General features: G+C 47.3%; 1 protein-coding gene across 1 annotated transcript; it reads right to left on the reverse strand.

Annotated features, from left to right (window-relative positions):
* Positions 1-248: 248 nt before the first annotated feature.
* On the reverse strand, positions 249-17,176 carry mrpl43 (mitochondrial ribosomal protein L43). The gene is made up of 3 exons (XM_038822322.1): positions 16,961-17,176; positions 11,403-11,509; positions 249-574 (listed from the first exon to the last, which is right to left on the reverse strand). Exons 1-3 carry the CDS (start codon positions 17,089-17,091, stop codon positions 342-344), a joined length of 471 nt encoding a protein of 156 aa, XP_038678250.1. The 5' UTR covers positions 17,092-17,176; the 3' UTR covers positions 249-341.
* Between the last annotated feature and the right edge of the window lie 37 nt (positions 17,177-17,213).

Consider the following 17,213-nt stretch of genomic DNA (forward strand, 5'->3'; position numbering starts at 1 on the left):
CGTGACCAGGACGACTTCTTTGTTCCCTAACCTGAGACCGCTGTTACTCCTCAACTCAGCAAACTAGGATTTGAACCCGGGTCTCCCTTGGCCCCCAACAGTGACTTTCAGCCCTAAGCCAGTCAGAGGGCCAAAGAACATTACTTTCTTCTGTATCTTTGTTACAATTTCCACACTCAAAGTTCACAGAGCAGTGGCGCCTCATGATATTAGAAGCCATTTGCAATTCATTACTTGACTGCTCAATGTGTTGGGGAGTTTTGCTTTATTTAAATAGAAAACATTAGGTCTACGTAACTCAAGTCAATTCACTCAGGTCTGGTCAAGTCCATTACTTTGCCTCAGTGGCTGCCCTCCTGCTTCTCTGTCTCTTTCTTGAAGGCTTGAACGTTCAGGACACTGGATTTGTTGGTAAATGGATTCCACTGGCCCTGTATGCTTGGGCTGTCTGTGTGAAATGGTTTCCGAATGCGGATTACGTCCAGGCCCGATTGATTGACCATTTTCTGAATAAGCTGGCCGACTTCATCCGCCGTCTTGCGATTGAGGGCCTCTTCCTTCACTGCTCCATTCACTGCAACGAGACAGGACAGAAAACAATATGTTTGCAAAAACAAAGAAAACACCTCAAGGTGCTACTAGGCTATCAGTAAAGTGTCACGCCACAGGTTGAACTGTTGGATTCTCCGGCGTTGGGATGCTCCGTTTAGCCCGTGGGTTTCCCCGACGGCGTGGGGCTGCCCCACAATGGGAAACCCCATTGACCGGCCGGCACAACGGAGAATACCGGCGGCGGGGTGAAACAGAGATGTGGCGAGGCGGGACGGGGAATCCAGCTCCTGATCTCTGCCCATAGAACGGTCTTTTTCTCCGCCACCCGTACTTGCTTATTGACCGGTAAACGCCCATCAGGTCACAAAATATTAACTTGGTTTCTCTCTCCCCAGACCCTGCCTGACCTGCCAAACGTTTCCAGCTTTCCGCCTTTTAATGTATTGCAAGTTATAAAATTGGAGATTTGGCGCGACCAAACGTGGCCTGTGTCTGGGGCGAGAGCGGTGCTAGACCCAGGTGAATTGTGGGTAGAGTGCGAACTTTGAGCGGCAGGCCCAGGTGAATTGTGGGTAGAGTGAAAACTCTGAGCGGCAGGCCCAGGTGAATTGTGGGTAGAGTGAGAACTCTGAGCGGCAGGTGAATTGTGGGTAGAGTGAGAACTTTGAGCGGCAGGCCCAGGTGAATTGTGGGTAGAGTGAGAAATCTGAGCGGCAGGCCCAGGTGAATTGTGGGTGGTTGCCCGCCTCTTACTGGTGATAGGCACTGGCGAAGGGGACACAACCTGACAACGTTCAAACACCGGTGTTGATTTTTCTACTCCCCACCGCTCACCAACCAATATTTATCACTCAATCTACTGGCACTATTAAAATCCCAGACCCCAACAGTGGCTCAGATACTGAACAGAAACCCCAATATTTTATTTTATTTTATAAGATTGTGAGCTCCAGGAGTGATGGCACGAAGAAATCGGGATATGGTATATTGAAACACACTTTATTACTAACACAGTATTAAAATGTCTTTAACATCGCACCAGAAAATAGCTTACAATATCATACCCTTAACTGCTATCTTATTTCCACTCAAATAACAAGGCAAAAACCATCTCAGCTCTCAATCCACTGTTAAAATACCATCAGCACATAGGAATACCTGCTTTACACACAAGTTCTTTCAAAAAAAAGAGACCTTTTCATACTTGTTTAAAGACAAGGTCTGACTCCAGTCAGAACCATGCAGAAACTATGACTGTATACCTTCAGAAGGTGTTTCATTTGGTTTCAGCACCCCTCGTTCTCAGGCAAGTCTGCACTACTTTAAAAACTAATAATCTCTTTTAACTGAACTGCAGTGAGAGAAAACTGCTTCACTTCTGGTGAACGAGGGGTGCTGAAACCAAATTAAACACCTTCTGAAGGTATACAGTCATAGTTTCTGCATGGTTCTGACTGGAGTCAGATCTTGTCTTTAAAGAAGTGTGAAAAGATCTCTCTTCATTTGGCTCACAACTGAACTGCCTTCTGCAAAAAGTGCCTGATGTCTGAAGCTCTACCCAGCAACAACATCATTTTACCAAGCTGAAATCTAATTAACCATCACGGGGAATCCCCTTAATCCAAACAACATTCCATTAGCCCAATCGTTTTACTATGCTTTAATTGCACCCCTGTCACCCAAAAGCTTTGTTGTCTTTCAAACTAGGATTTTGTTTGAAACATGACTGCGGCAGTCACACACACACACACACACACACACACAGCCTAGGCTATTAACCCTTACTGCACCAAATAACTACAATAAAATACACCTGAAATTCCTATATTTATCACAGCAGTAAAACAGATGAAGAGCTGGAGTTACACCTGGGAATCGGTGCTGTGACGACCACGGAACACAATCTCAGGGCAAGAGGTTAAACCATCAGGAGATGAACAGTCCTTGAGCAAGACCAAGTCAAAGACATTTTTGAGGTAATTCAGGGACTAGAAAGTGAAGAGCTAGAATCCCCGAGGGAGACAATTTAACAAGATTGTTTTTGTTTAAAAACCATGGCATCTTGTGACTTTATTCCCTCAGTAAGTACCTGGGATCTCAAATTTTGCCTATTTTAAACATAAGGTTACTGGTTGCTAACTGTCTCATACCAAAATTTGGGGATCAGGTTTAGGATCTGAACAACAGGACAAGCAATTGTGCAACTCCTCAACCAATTAGACTGAAGGATTGTGAAAAATCTGAACCAACAAAATAGAGCGGGACGTGAGGCATCGCTGGCAAAGATCAGTACTGTTACCCATCAAAAATCACCCTTTTCAATTCAATGTCAAATCAGGTACAGAAAAGAGAAAGAGAGTGAAAAGAAGTTTGAACCGAGAGAGAGAGAAAAGAGACAAAAACATTTTTTAAAGCTTATATTGCCAAAAAAAAAACCCTGAAACAAGTCAAATCTGAAGGAATGAGACCCCAAACTTATAAATATTAATTTTCAGTGCGGGAGATGCTGTCTGGCAGAAATGAACTCGAATTGCGTTATTACACTGACAGAAGAGAATGGACAAATTCTAACTTTCTGTGCTGAGTCTAGTTTGTACCAACAGTCAAGTCCAGAAGCTTCAGGATGTTCAATGCATTTCAACATAGAACCAGACTATGAGACGCTGTCTTAAAACTTATGGTGGAGTGGCGTGTCTCAGGCAGTAACTTATGAATTTCTGCATTTAACCGCACACCTTCCCTAGTCTGGATTTGCTGCCAGTTTGAGCATAAGTAACCCAGGAAACCTTGGGCCTGTGTGGGTGTTGCTCAACCATGTGTTTAGACTGACAATTTGGTTCCAGCAGTATCAGACTCCCCCCTTTCTGGAAGGGACAATATAAAGTAAAAATGTGTCCGATTTTTCCACTGAGATATCTGCTCGCATCAAATTTGCTTCTGGAGAGATACGCGTGCCTATAAAAAGCACACTTACCGTGCCCCAGAAATCTTTGCATGCATCGAGGCAAAACAACAACATTGCCAGCTTGCGTGTAAATGTTAAAGTGTCATCCGATAGCAACATCGGAAGAAAGAAACTTGTCAGATTTTGATTTCCATAAGCCTGACAAAGCTCAAATATCAGTTAGCAGACGCGCGCTGCAGGAACATGTCAAATGAAACATACTCATGGATCTGCTTTGATGAATTATCAAGTCTGGCGGTGACTCAGACTTTAATTGCAGCTAGGATCTGTCGAAGAAGTTCTTTCCCGAAACAGTGCAGGTTTTTTTGCCCAGTTTTCTGCTTCAGAAAAGGCCAGGGCTGTATGGTCTAAACAAAACAGGCCGGGGTGGTGCCCGTCGGTGTTGAAATGTAAAACAGTGGAATGCCTTCAGTTCATTTATCTCCCCTGCAGCCGGTGAACTCCATGGTGGGCTGCCAGCTCCTGCAGAATCAGTGAGGATCGAGCGAGCAAGATGGATAGAGATAGACGGCAACGTACCCGGAATGGCGAGTCATTTACAGCACAGAGGCTCAGGGAAGTATCAGAAGCGAGAATCCAAGGCCAGGTATTTGTGGCAGGGGAGAGTTTGTGAAGAGGTTCGAGGGAGGATAACGTCAGGCTGTGAGGGGAGCAATGTCCAAGGCCACCAGTGATTAATTCAGCCACGGTGGAGTGAACATCAACCAGCAGTCACTGATAAAGAGAGAAGCAGCCACAAAGAAGTCAATAAAACAAAACTAGATTTGCAAAAATTCACTCTTTTGGGATTACATGGGCGGCATGGTGGCACAGTGGTTAGCACTGCTGCCTCACTGCGCCAGGGACTCGGGTTTGATTCCGACCGTGGGTTTGCACTTTCTCTCCGTGTCCGCGGGAGTTTCCTCCGGGGTGCTCCGGTTTCCTCCCAAGGTCCAGAGATGTGCCGGTGAGGTGGGGTTACCGGGATAGGGTGGGCCCAGGCAGGGTGGCTCTTTCGAAGGTTCGGTGCAGACTCGATGGGCTGAATGGCCCGCTTCTGCACTGTAGGGGATTCTACGAGTACATGAATGATCTATATGTGAAAGTAGGAGGTATGATCAGTAAGTTTTCAGATGGCACAAAAATTGGGGGTGTGGTAAATAGAGTGGAGCTAAGTCTTAGATTACAGGACAATGTAGGCCAGCTGGTCAAAGGGTAAGAATAGTGGCAAGTGGAATTTAACCCTGAAAAGTGTGAGGTGATGTGCTTCAGGATGACTGACAAAGCAAGGGAATACACAATGAACGGTAGGAAGTACAGATGACCAGAGGGACCTTGGGGTGCATGTCCATAGATTCCCGAAGGCAGCAGGACAGGTAGATAAGGTGGCCAAGAAGGAATATGGGATAGTTGTGTCTATTAGCCGAGGCAGAGAATATAAGAGCAGGGAGGTTTTGACGTGGCTGTGTAAAACACTTAGGCCACAGCTAGAGTATTGTGTGCAATGCTGGTCGCCACACTACAGGAGAGATGTATTTGCACTCGAGAGGGTGCAGAGGAGATTCACCAGGATGTTGGGCTGGAGCGTTTCAGCTGTAAAGAGAGGCTGGTTACGCTGGGGCTGTTTTCCTTGGAGCGGAGAAGAGCGAGGGGGGAAATGATCAAGGTATGCAAAATTATGAGGACATAGGCTAGATAGGAATAAACTTTTCCCCTTAGTGAAGAGGTCTTTATTGTCACAAGTAAACTTATATCACCACTAACGTTACTGTGGAAAGCTCCTAGTCGCCACATTCCGGCGCCTGTTTGGGTACACGGAGGGAGAATTCAGAATGTCCAATTCACCGTCTTTCGGGACTTGTAGGAGGAAACCGGAGCACCCGGAGGAAACCCACGCAGGCATGGGGAGAACGTGCAGACTCCGCACAGACAGTGACCCAAGCCGGGAATCGCACCTGGGACCCTGGAGCTGTGATGCAACAGTGCTAACCACTGTGCTACCGTGCTGCCCCTATAGCCAAAGGGGCAGACATTTAAGGTAATAGATAGGGGATTTAGAGGGGATTTGAGGAAGAACTTGTTCCACAAGGAGAGCGGTGGGAATCTGGAACTTTGCTGCCTGAAAGGGTGGCAGAAGTGGGAACCCTCACCATATTTAAGAAGCTTCTGGATGAAAGGCCGCAGCAGACAAGGCCACGGACCAAGTACTGGAAAATGGGATCAGAATAGAGAGGTGCTTGATGGCCGGCGCAGAAACGGTGGGCCGAAGGGCCTCGTTTTGTGCTGTAAAGCTCTATGACTAAGGTCAGCATTTATTACCCACCCTAATCGTCCTTGGCAACCTGATGGGGAGGTGCCTTCCTGAAACATTGCAGCCCGTGTGGTCTGGGCCAAAGTGCTTCAATCTGCAGAGGCGTAGTACTTTGGAGAGGCCATTTCGGGGCCAACCACATGGTTGTGGATCTGGAGTCAAAGGTAGGCCAGACAGGGGTAAGGGTGGCAGATTTCCCCTCCTGATGACATCGGCGTAGCAGATGAGCGTAGCAGATGAGCGTTTGCCCAGGCCTCTGGATTACTAGTCCTGTACCATAGCGCTCTGCTACTATTCCCTTGACAGTGGATACTATTTGGGATACAGAAGTAGCTCGTCAGTCTGATAGTTCACAAACCCCTGCAATAGCAAAACTGCATCATTGAGAGGGGTTTGCAGTACAGCTGAAGCAGTTTGACGGGACTGGTGAGTGGACTGACTGACTGACTAAGTTTGCAATCTATTGTAAAGGCAAGGGCGGTGTTAAAAAGAATTTGACGTTTGTGCACACATTTCACCCGTCCCACAAGGAATTGACAGCAATGAGGCAAATCCATCTTTATTACACGGGGTTATCTGCCAGAATTATTGGAGACAAAAGCCCGCCTCTTGTGATACTTTGCCTCATTGTACAACTCAATATCACCAACCTTGCTCTTTGCAAAATTATGAGGGGCATAGACAGAGTGGATAGTTAGAAACTTTTTCCCAGGGTAGAGGGGTCAATTACTAAGAGGCGTAGCTTTAAGGTGCGAGGGGCAAGGTTTAGAGCAGATGTACGAGGCAAGTTTTTTTACACAGAGGGTAGTGGGTGCCTGGAACTCGCTGCCGGAGGAGGTGGTGGAAGCGGGGACGATAGTGACGTTTAAGGGACATCTTTACAAATACATGAATAGGATGGAAATAGAGGGATACGGACCCCGGAAGTGCAGAAGGTTTTAGTTTAGACGGGCAGCATGGTCGCGCAGGCTTGGAGGGCCGAAGGGCCTGTTCCTGTGCTGTACTTTTCTTTGTTCTTTAGAAAAGGAGGCCATTCGGCCCTTCGAGCCTGCTTCGCCATTCAACATGACCATGGCTGATCCTCCACCTTAATGCTCCTCCATTCCCCTTGACACCTTCCGAGTCTAGAAATCTATCCATTTCCTTCTTAAATCTATTCAGCGATTTGGCCTCCACTGTGTCCTGTGATCGAGAATTCCACAGGTTCCCCACCCTCTGAGTGAAGAACGTTCTCCCCATCTAAGTCCTACATGGCCTACCCGGTATCCTGAGATTGTGGCTCCTTGTTCCCACAGGAATGTCTACCTGGATGTTTGAACCATCCGAGAACCCTTTACATCCCATAATACTCACAGACTGTCCCTGCTCCATAACCTAAAATAGGATTAGCATCATAGAATCCTTACAGTGCAGAAGGAGGCTAATCGGCCCATTGAGTCTGCACCGGCCCTCGGAAAGATCAACCTACCTGGGCCCACCCTAACCCCACCTCACCTGCACATCTATGGACACCGAGGGCCAATTTAGCATAGCCAATCCACCTCACCTGCACATCTTTGGACTCGAATAAATAGAACATGCAGCACAGAAATAGGCTATTCGAGCTAACCAGTACATGCTGGTGTTTATGCTCCACTCAAATAGTTGGTGTTAATAAGTGAACATTCCTGAAGTGATTCTGAAGACCCGGTAATTTTGATGGAATGAATGGTACTTCTGGATCACTGAGGACACCTTGTGGCAATGTTGTGAAATCGCAACAAAACCTGTATTTACATAATGTGGAGATGCTGGTGTTGGACTGGGGTGAGCACAGTAAGAAGTCTGACAACACCAGGTTAAAGTCCCCCCACAGTCCAAAGACGTGCAGATTAGGTGGATTGGCCATGATAAATTGCCCTTAGTGACCAAAAAGGTTAGGAGGGGTTATTGGGTTACAGGGATAGGGTGGAAGTGAGGGCTTAAGGGTCGGTGCAGACTCGATGGGCCGAATGGCCTTCTTCTGCACTGTATGTTCTATGTTCTAGACTTGGGACCCATCTCCTCGCCTGTCCCATGCTCGATGTGTAGTGGTTACCCCCAAACTACGTAACCAATTCCGGTCTTGGGGCAGGATAGATGGATTGGCCATGCTAAAATTGCCCCTTAGTGTCCAAAAATGTGCAAGTTAGATGGGGTTACAGGGATAGGGTGTGGGAGTGGGCCTAGCTAGGGTGCTCTTTCGGAGGGTTGGTGCAGACCCAAATGGGCCGAACGGCCTCCTTCTGCACTGTAGGGATTCTATGAAAATTAGCTATTGCCCTTGAGAGACTGTCTCTCAAGGACAATAGCTAATTACCTCCAACCTAAATGTGTTGGCGTCTGCCTGGGTATTATATTGTTGGAGATCAGCAGAAAACTCAGATTGTTTTATTGAGAAGGGGGTTCAAGGTATTAACGCTCGGGGACATTGACTGCTGTACTAAAAGCTACAATGTGTCTCCCCAAGTCCCAGAAACATGGTCAATGTGTAAACATTCATGCTAGGACACATCTTTTTACTTCGAAGATGAAAGTCAATTGTGATCAAAGGTTGACAATTCCACTTGGATACAAAACAAATATGTTTCCTGTTGCCATGGAGGATGGAGGAAGCCATTTTGATGTCCGGTTACAGCCTTCCCCGTACACCCAAAAATATCACTTTGTCTCTGCGTTCTGCGGCCAACTGAGAGGTAGCGAACAAGGAGATGATTGATCAGCCTGCACCTTAAGCAGAGTAAATGTTGACTCTATCCTTCGCCATGCAGAATGCGGGTGGGAGCTTACACAAAGTTTGAAGAGCGAGAGTGTGAGAAGTTAAACGGGGCTGGAAGATTTGCCTAGCTTGGAGATTGAGGAATAAATCTCCAGTGTAACCTTCACAGTGGGAGAACATTCTATGGGTAGAAGTTAATTGGCTGGGAAAGTAGCAAGGAAGCAGCCCATTGGAAGTTGGGAGCAACTGCGAACTGTTTGCTACGAGATTTGTAATTGTTTGCAAATTGCCGACACAAGAAAATGGTGTTTAGTCAGTGGTGTTTTTCAGTCATTTGTTACAGCAAACATTTAAACATATCAGCTCTCAGTTAATAACTGAAAGCTCGAATGCCGCTTTCAAAGTTATTGCGCTCGCTTGAAGAAATACAAAAGGAAGGCTGGAGAAATTGGGACCACATTCATTTGGATAGATGGTAAGGCAATTTGGTATGAAGGGCTGAACAGGAAATAGAACCATAGAATCCCTACAGTGCCGAAAGAGGCTATTCGGCCTATTGAGTCTGCACCGACCCTTCAAAAGAGCACCCTACCCTTACCCACCCCTCCCGCCCCATCCCCATAACACCTTCTAACCCATTGACACTAGGGGGCAATTTTAGTATGGCCAATCCACCCAACCTGCACATCTTTGGACTGTGGGAGGAAACCGGAGCACCCGGAGGAAACCCACGCAGACATACTCCGCACAGACAGTCACCCGAGGCCGGAATCGAACCCGGGACCCTGGAGCTGTGAGGCAGCAGTGCGAAACACCGTGTCGCTGGAATTAAATTTTCTCCCTCAGAAAAAAAAGGCGGCGAATACTGGAGGAGAATTTCAATACCGAGGAGAAAGGATTTAAAATTTGGTAGGGGTATCGAGGAATATGGCAGCTCAATGGAATTAAGGTGCAGATCCGCCCGATCTTTTCCGAGGGGCTGAATGGCCTCCTCCTATTCCTATGGTGGACAGAAACATTTAGTATTACTGCTCGTATGGGTGATAAATACCAGGATTGATTGGGTGGGTGCTGTTGTAAGTTCTAAGCAGGCTCAAGTTTTGGCAACAAACAAACTATAGGTTTGGGGCACCCTCTTGTGGCCAACGGCTGCACTACACTGTTTGGAACAAATAAACTTGGGTTTGACACCAAAATCAAATCGTGTACATTTTCACAATTGCCTTTATTTAAATCTCTGGTCAGGGTTTCAAATTGGCCATCCGGATTTGTAATGGGCAGCACGGTACCACAGTGGTTAGCACTGTGGCTTCACAGCGCCAGGGTCCCAGGTTCGATTCCCGGCTTGGGTCACTGTCTGTGCGGAGCCTGCACGGTCTCCCCGTGTCTACGTGGGTTTCCTCCGGGTGCTCCGGTTTCCTCCCATAAGTCCCAAAAGACGTGATGTTAGGTAATTTAGACATTCTGAATCCTCCCTCTGTGTACCCGAACAGGCGCCGGAGTGTGGCGACTAGGGGCTTTTCACAGTAACTTAATTGCAGTGTTAATGTAAGCCTACTTGTGACAATAAAGATTATTATTTTTATAATCTGGTTGGGAAATAATAGCTGCATCCATAACTGGGCTATTGGGCCTATCGACTCAGTGTTAGAGAGTTGGGCAGTGGGCACACGAAATGTAGTTACCTATCCAGAATTTGATTGGAGGAGGAATAAAATCAGCGTGAAGCGGATAGAAAGACATAAAGAGGTAGAGAACCGACGAGAATTCTGACTTCCCTTTACCCATTCTCCTCCAAGATACTTCAAGAGGAGGACACTTGGCTTTGTTGGCAAGCGAGAATACTAAACAGGAAGCTCGTCCATTCACCGGGATTTTGACGAGCTGGTGCTCGCTCGGCAGCCCAAACCCTCAGCCACCAAGCACGTTTCCTGGCAGCAGTTTCCTCCTGCAGCCGACTGTGACCAACGAGTTTTAAAGCCTCCTGTTGAATGGGCAACTCGTGCAATGCGGAGGGGTGGGCACCAGACATGGCAGACCCTCGCCCTTCGTCTTTCCTCAACATCCCTACCCTTCAAATGAAGTCAACTTCGTCTTATTATAGGGCGGCACGTGGCGCAGTGGGTTAGCACTAGGACGGCGGCGCTGAGGACCCAGGTTCGATCCCGGCTCTGGGTCACTGTCCGTGTGGAGTTTGCACGTTCTCCCCGCATCTGCGTGGGTTTCACCCCCACAGTCCAAAAAATGTGCAGGGTAGGTGGATTGGCCACACTAAACTGCCCCTTCATTGGAAAAAAATAAATAATTGAGTACTCTAAATTAAAAAAAATAAAAATTTAGTTTTATTATTTGGACTGGCAGGAGGTCTTGTGGCACAGTGGGTTGGCGCCCCTGCCCCCACCCCGAGCCAGGAGCTCCGGTTTCGATTCCCACCCCAGTGATTAGCTCGGGGTGGGGGGGGTGCAGTGACTGTCTGGAATGAATTGCCTGAAAGGGTGGGAGCAGATTCATCAGTAACTTCCAAACAGGAATTAGGCAAAGGATCAAAAAGGAAAAAGTTTGAAAGGCTTTGGGGAAGGGGAATTCAAAAAGAGCTAGCATTGGCGACATGGGCTGAATGGCCTCCCTTGGTGGATATAATTGCATTAAAAAAAAAACCTCAACTTGATATGAAAGCAGATTAAAAAGTAAAGATGCAGCAAAGTGATGGGATGATTAATAATTAATATTGGTTAGGCGTGCGCTCCGAATGGGCTAAATCCGGCCATCGGACCTTCCTCCCTTATTCTCCGGTACCTTTCCGGGGACAGAACAAACTTGTTGTTCCACGTTTCCCCGGCGTGGCAAGCAATACTCACGGTATTCGGCGACTAGCTTCGGAACGTTACACCGCTTTGCTGTGACGTACACCACAATGCCAGGATTCTGCTTTGCAAAGTCTACCACGCCCTCCTCAATGAACTCTCTGACCAGACCAAAGAACATTGCGAAAAGATACGTTAGAACATTTCATATTCCATCCATTTTCTGTGACATCACACTTAATACATCCGCGGCAGTTCACATCAAACATCCAACCCCTCCCGCAGGAGAGCAATGAAGCAACAGTGTGCACCAGTTACAAGATGGCGATGCAGCACGGGCTCCTTGGACGGCACCTTTCAAACCCCGGGCCTCTTATCACATGGAGGGACCAGGCCAGCAGGTGTGTGGGAACATCTCCACCTACACGTTCCCCTCCAAACCCACAGGCACAGTCCGACCTGGAACTGTTTCGCCAGTCCGACAATGTCGCTGAGTCAAAATCCTGCAAGTCCCTTCCTACATCACGTGGACCACAAGCGGTTCAAGGGGGCTGTTTCTGAAGAGGGATTAGGGGTGGGGAATAATGTGGGTCTTGCTCGTGTGAGCAAAAATATTGTGAAGTAATCCTTGAGTATTTATGGACAAGTAGTAATGAATGCAAAAGGATTCAAGAAAATGAAGTGTCCTTTTTGAATGTCGATGGTTCATTTTCCAATAAGGAGCGAGGTGTGAGGCAAATGATTTTTCTGGCCTCAGAAGGTGGTGTGGAGGGAAGTGGTTTGAAATGGGAGGGAAAGGAAAGAGTGCAGGCCCCTCCCACACGGCCCAATCTCACCGGAAACAAATCCTGGCAGCCACTGCGCTCAAGGTGCAGTTGAACTTCCTTGACTTCTAGCATGTTTAACCCGTGGTGACGTGCCTGTTACATGCAGCACTCACCACACCACCAACAAAAGCATCAGCAATCTGCAAAAGCATTTCTTCATCAGGTGGCCCATTTGGATCAATGTCGGGCACCAGGTCCCGCAGTCTTCTGTTGCTTCAACAGATTGTCTTCTGGACTTATAGGTCCCCCCTGAGCACGCTATTCCAGGCCCCAGGTATTTTAGAACAAATTGACCTTCTTTCTGGCAACAGCAGCCTCCAGGCATTTGCAGCCTCCAGCAGCCACCAGAAAACGCAACCTGCAGCTGGGTGAAGCGCTCTTGCAACGAACAAGACCAATTCCTCCTTAGCAACAGCCTTTCGCTGTGAAGCTAGAGGCTGCTCACAGTCAAAGGGAGTTAATTGAGCTTCAGCAGAGAACCCAGAGCAGGGTTCTGCCCTGGAAGGGTTTGGTTGGACAGACAGGCTGCAGCTGTGGTTGCCCCTGCTCTGGGTCTCCACAATATTTAAAGATGGCTTGAAGGCCTCGCAGACGCAAAGCCCCTCACCCTCCACCCAGGGGCGACCCCCGACCTGCAACGCTTCAGCAACTACCCACCCCCCCCTCCACCCGAACAAGCCCGATTCCTCTGACCCAGCTTCACATTTTAAAAAAGGAGTACTAAACGATGCCTGTGGGATTGCTCGCTGGGGAGTCGGTTAATTCCCGAAAGGCCATTGAAGTCAACTTCAATCTCGCTAACGAGATGGAAATGAATGTGAATGAGGGTTAATGATAATCTCGCCATAGTTGGGAGAGATCTGGGACCTCAAGTAGAAATTAAACCTGTCCCTTTAATTCCTATTCCAGCATTGAAGGAAGTCATCACTCGAGTCCTAACAGATTGTGCAGGTCCCCTCCCCCAGCCAAAGAAGTGGAAAGCGGTACTTGTTGACAATCAGGGATGTACGTCTAAATTTCGAGAAGCGATACTGTTAAGAAATATCACAGCAAAGAGGATTGCAGAAGAGTTGACGAGACTCTTTACAAGATACGGTTTGCCAAAGGAAATATAGTCGGACTAAGATTTGAATTTCATGCCAGTTGTTTAAGGAAGCCATGAGCAGATTAGGGATAAACAGTTTAAATAGCCATCTTATCATCCTGATTCACATGGTGCGTAAGAAAGAGATGGCACCAAGCTCTTAAAACTACGATGAGTGTATATAGTCACGATCGCCCACAAGGTTGGGACTGAGGGGCTCCATTCTTAACATCTGCATTGAGGAATGCTCCTAATGACTCAACAGGGTGTGGTCCTTTTGAAGTAGTCTCTGGCCACGATGCGAGAGAACCACACTGAGTAATTCAGGAAAGGTTAGTAAGTCAAAATTCAGAGACTACTCTCCAGCATTATGTGACAAAATTCAGAGAGATTGAACAGAGCATATGAAAGGGCAGCACGGTAGCACAGTGGTTAGCACTGTTGCTTCACAGCTCCAGGGTCCCAGGTTCGATTCCCGGCCCTGGTCACTGTCTGTGCGGAGTCTGCACCTTCTCCCCGTGTCTGCGTGGGTTTCCTCCGGGTGCTCCGATTTCCTCCCACAAGTCCCGAAAGACGTGCTTGTTAGGTGAATTGGACATTCTGAATTCTCCCTCCGCGTACCCGAACAGGCGCCGGAATGTGGCGTCTAGGGGCTTTTCACAGTAACTTAATTGCAGTGTTAATGCAAGCCTACTTGTGGCAATAAAGATTATTAAAAAAAAGTTAGCTAAAGAACATTAAAAAAATATCACGGCAGGCAATGAAGGCGGGAGCAGATAAGTGGGAAAAGGTTTGTGGTTTTGTTGCTGTTGGCGGGGGGGGGGGGGAAGAAGAAGAGAAGGAGGTGTTACTTTTGACTGCAGTATCAGATGAACAATAAAAGGCAAGGTTTAGTGGGCATTATCAGATTGGAAAGAAACTAAATGAAGTAAATTGTTTGATAAGATCTCCAGATGGAAGAAAAACACACTTACTTTCCTCAAATTGAATTGGACAATGAGGGAGTGCTTAAAATTCTGAATGGAGTACTGAGTTACATTCCAGACAGAAGGAAAGTGATTTGAAAGAGGTATTGCAGTCGCATAAAGCTAGGTATGAGAATAAAATGTACAAAGAACAAAGAAAAGTACAGCACAGGAACAGGCCCTTCGGCCCTCCAAGCCCGCGCCGACTATGCTGCCTGCCTAACCTAAAACCTTCTACACTTCCGGGGTCTGTCTCCCTCAATGCCCATTCTATTGATGTATTTGTCAAGACGCCCCTTGAACATCACTATCGTACCTGCTTCCACCACCTCCTCCGGCAGCGAGTTCCAGACACCCATTACTCTCTGGTAAAGAACTTGCCTCGTACACTCCTCTAAACCTTGCCCCTTGCACCTTAAACCTATGCCCCCTAGTAATTGACTCTTCCGCCCTTGGAAAAAGCTTCTGTAGCTACACATGATGTGGATGTGTGGGGTTCAATAAGACAACATTTTTCCAGGTTAAATCCAGTGAGATTATCACAAGTGCAAAAGGAAATTGAATTCATGCTCCAGAAAGACATCATAGAGTCGGGTAGCAGCAACTGGAGCTCACCTACTGTGATGGTGCAGAAACCTTATGGAACACAATGACTGAGTGGATTATCGAAAAGTGAATGCAGTGACAAAAGTGGACTCTTATTCCACATTTGGAAGGCTGCATTGAGAATATGGGACACGTTTCAATACCAAAATTGACTTGCTGACAGGATATTGGCAAGTACCCTTATCAGAATGGGCGAGAGGGATATCAGCTTTTGTAACACCAGATGGGCTTTATCAGTTCAAAGTTATACCATTTGGTATGAAGAATGTGCCAGCAACTTTTCAAAGGCTGACAAACAAGGTTATTAGAGCAGGGATTTTCAAACAGGGTCGCGATCTGTGGGTGGGTGTCGGGAGGGTCACGGAGCGATCGGTCGCAGCGTTCCCGATCACGGGAGGAGCATCCAAGGGCCGGACTGGCTTTCCAGAATGCCGGCTGTGACCAGCTTTTAAATGTGAAGACTGGAGTCTTCCCTCCAGAAGCGGTGACAGAGAGCAGATGATGCACCCGACACATACACTGACGTCACGCGCCTGTCGGTCCATGCTTTGGGCACAGAATCACGGAGGAGAGATTCCTCCATTTTGTAGCTGCCAGCAAGCAAGCAACAGGACTGTGTGAAGAACTGAGGTGGATCGTTTTGTAATAAGGAAGGAGATGCAGAAACACAAACAGGCCAGGATCTCACAATTGAATCTCCTGGAGAGAGCTTCTCAGGAGAGTCCCCAGCAGGAAACCGCAGTGCTCATGTGAGCTGTATCCAGAGTCCCAGGGCGCCCGGTGAAGAACACATTAAGAAGGAACTGAAATTGGGAACAAAATAATATAAAAATTATTTCTTTCAGGTATGAGTTTATTGATTGTGCCAATGCAAATCAGGATGCAACATTCATGTGTGTTATATGCAGGGAAGTACTGGCAAATGAAAGTTTAAAACTCTCAAAACTTCAAAGGCATTTGAAGACTAAACATGGCGAGTTCGAGGACAAACCTCTTGATTTTTTTTCAAAGGATGCAGTGAGAAATAAAATCATCAGCTGAGGTCCTGAGCAGAAATGCAACATTGAATGACAAAGCAAGTGAGATAGTGAGGACCAAACAGGCTCACCAATCACATTAAATTAAGTGAACACAGTGGATCGTGAAGGTCAGCCAGTGTGGGTCACAAAGGTCGGCTGGTGTTGGTCATGGAAGGTCGACCGATTGGTAAAAATGGGCCCTGGGAAAAAAAGTTTGAAAAACACTGTATTAGAGATCTGAGTCATTGTGCTATAAATTAAGGCAGCGTGGTAGCACAGTAGTTAGCACTGTTGCTTCACAGTTCCAGGGTCCCAGGTTCGATTCCCAGCTTACGTCGCTGTCTGTGCGGAGTTTGCACGTTCTCCCTGTGTCTGCGTGGATTTCCTCTGGGTGCTCCGGTTTCCTCCCACAGTCCAAAGATGTGCAGGTTTGGTGGATTGGCCATGCAAAATTGCCCCTCAGTGAACAAAAGGTTAGGTAGGGCCACGGGACTAGGGTGGAGGTGTGGGCTTAAGGAGGTAGGTTGCTCTTTCCAGTTGCTGGTGAAATGAATGAATGAAAATCGCTTATTGTCACAAGTAGGCTTCAATGAAGTTACTGTGAAAAGCCCCTAGTCGCCACATTCCGGCACCTGTCCGGGGAGGCTCGTACGGGAATTGAACCGTGCTGCTGGTCTGCTTTAAAAGCCAACGATTTAGCCCTGTGCTAAACCAACCCCGTTATAGCACAGTGACTCAGATCTCTAGTTTTCCAGGACACATTGCCTTTAATGGTGCAGTCTCGATGGGCCGAATGGCCTCCTTCTGCACTGTAATTTTATGAAGATTGAATGTGCGAAAGCACATGTTGCATTTACTGTTGGACTTGGTCAAATGCTGCCCTGAAATTAGGGATGGGCAATAAATGCCAGTAATGCCCAAATCCTGTGAATGATTTTTTAAAAATTGCCCCTTTTCCATTATTCTTATTCCCAAAAGGACCACATAACTCCCCCTCTGAACAGCTCTTCTCAGCACCTATTCCAACTCTGCTGGGAGGATTTTCCAATGCAAGTTTTGCAGGACACATTGCCTTTAATGGGGAAGGTGGATAAGTGGCAGGGGTACTGACCTGACCCCTCTGCTGCTGGGAGCATCTTTACTGAAGATAAGACTGAGTCGCTTCAGCTGGCAGATGTACCTGCCCACTCCATTGTGCAGGACACTCTGCAGGAAGCGATTAGCTGTCCCTCTGGCTGTCATTTCTCTCTCTCCCTCCCGCACAAACAGAACACAGAGCAAGCAGTGTCACGGGAAGCAATTTATTTGTGCAGCACTCCAACCCTTCCGACAGCAATCCCCTCCTTTACCTTCACGTTGCAAGC

The sequence above is a fragment of the Scyliorhinus canicula genome, chromosome 16, assembly GCF_902713615.1.
Source record: "Scyliorhinus canicula chromosome 16, sScyCan1.1, whole genome shotgun sequence".
NCBI classification, from domain to species: Eukaryota; Metazoa; Chordata; class Chondrichthyes; order Carcharhiniformes; family Scyliorhinidae; genus Scyliorhinus; species Scyliorhinus canicula.

Bases quoted from the DNA above. Each gene is read 5' to 3' on its own strand.
- mrpl43 (XM_038822322.1), bottom strand. From the start codon at position 17,091: ATGACAGCCAGAGGGACAGCTAATCGCTTCCTGCAGAGTGTCCTGCAC. The intron at 11,510-16,960 runs GTCAGTACCCCT...TGGTCTGGTCAG, and splicing joins CCCAGCAGCAGAGGGGTCAG to AGAGTTCATTGAGGAGGGCG. The intron at 575-11,402 runs GTGAGTATTGCT...GTCTCGTTGCAG, and splicing joins GAAGCTAGTCGCCGAATACC to TGAATGGAGCAGTGAAGGAA.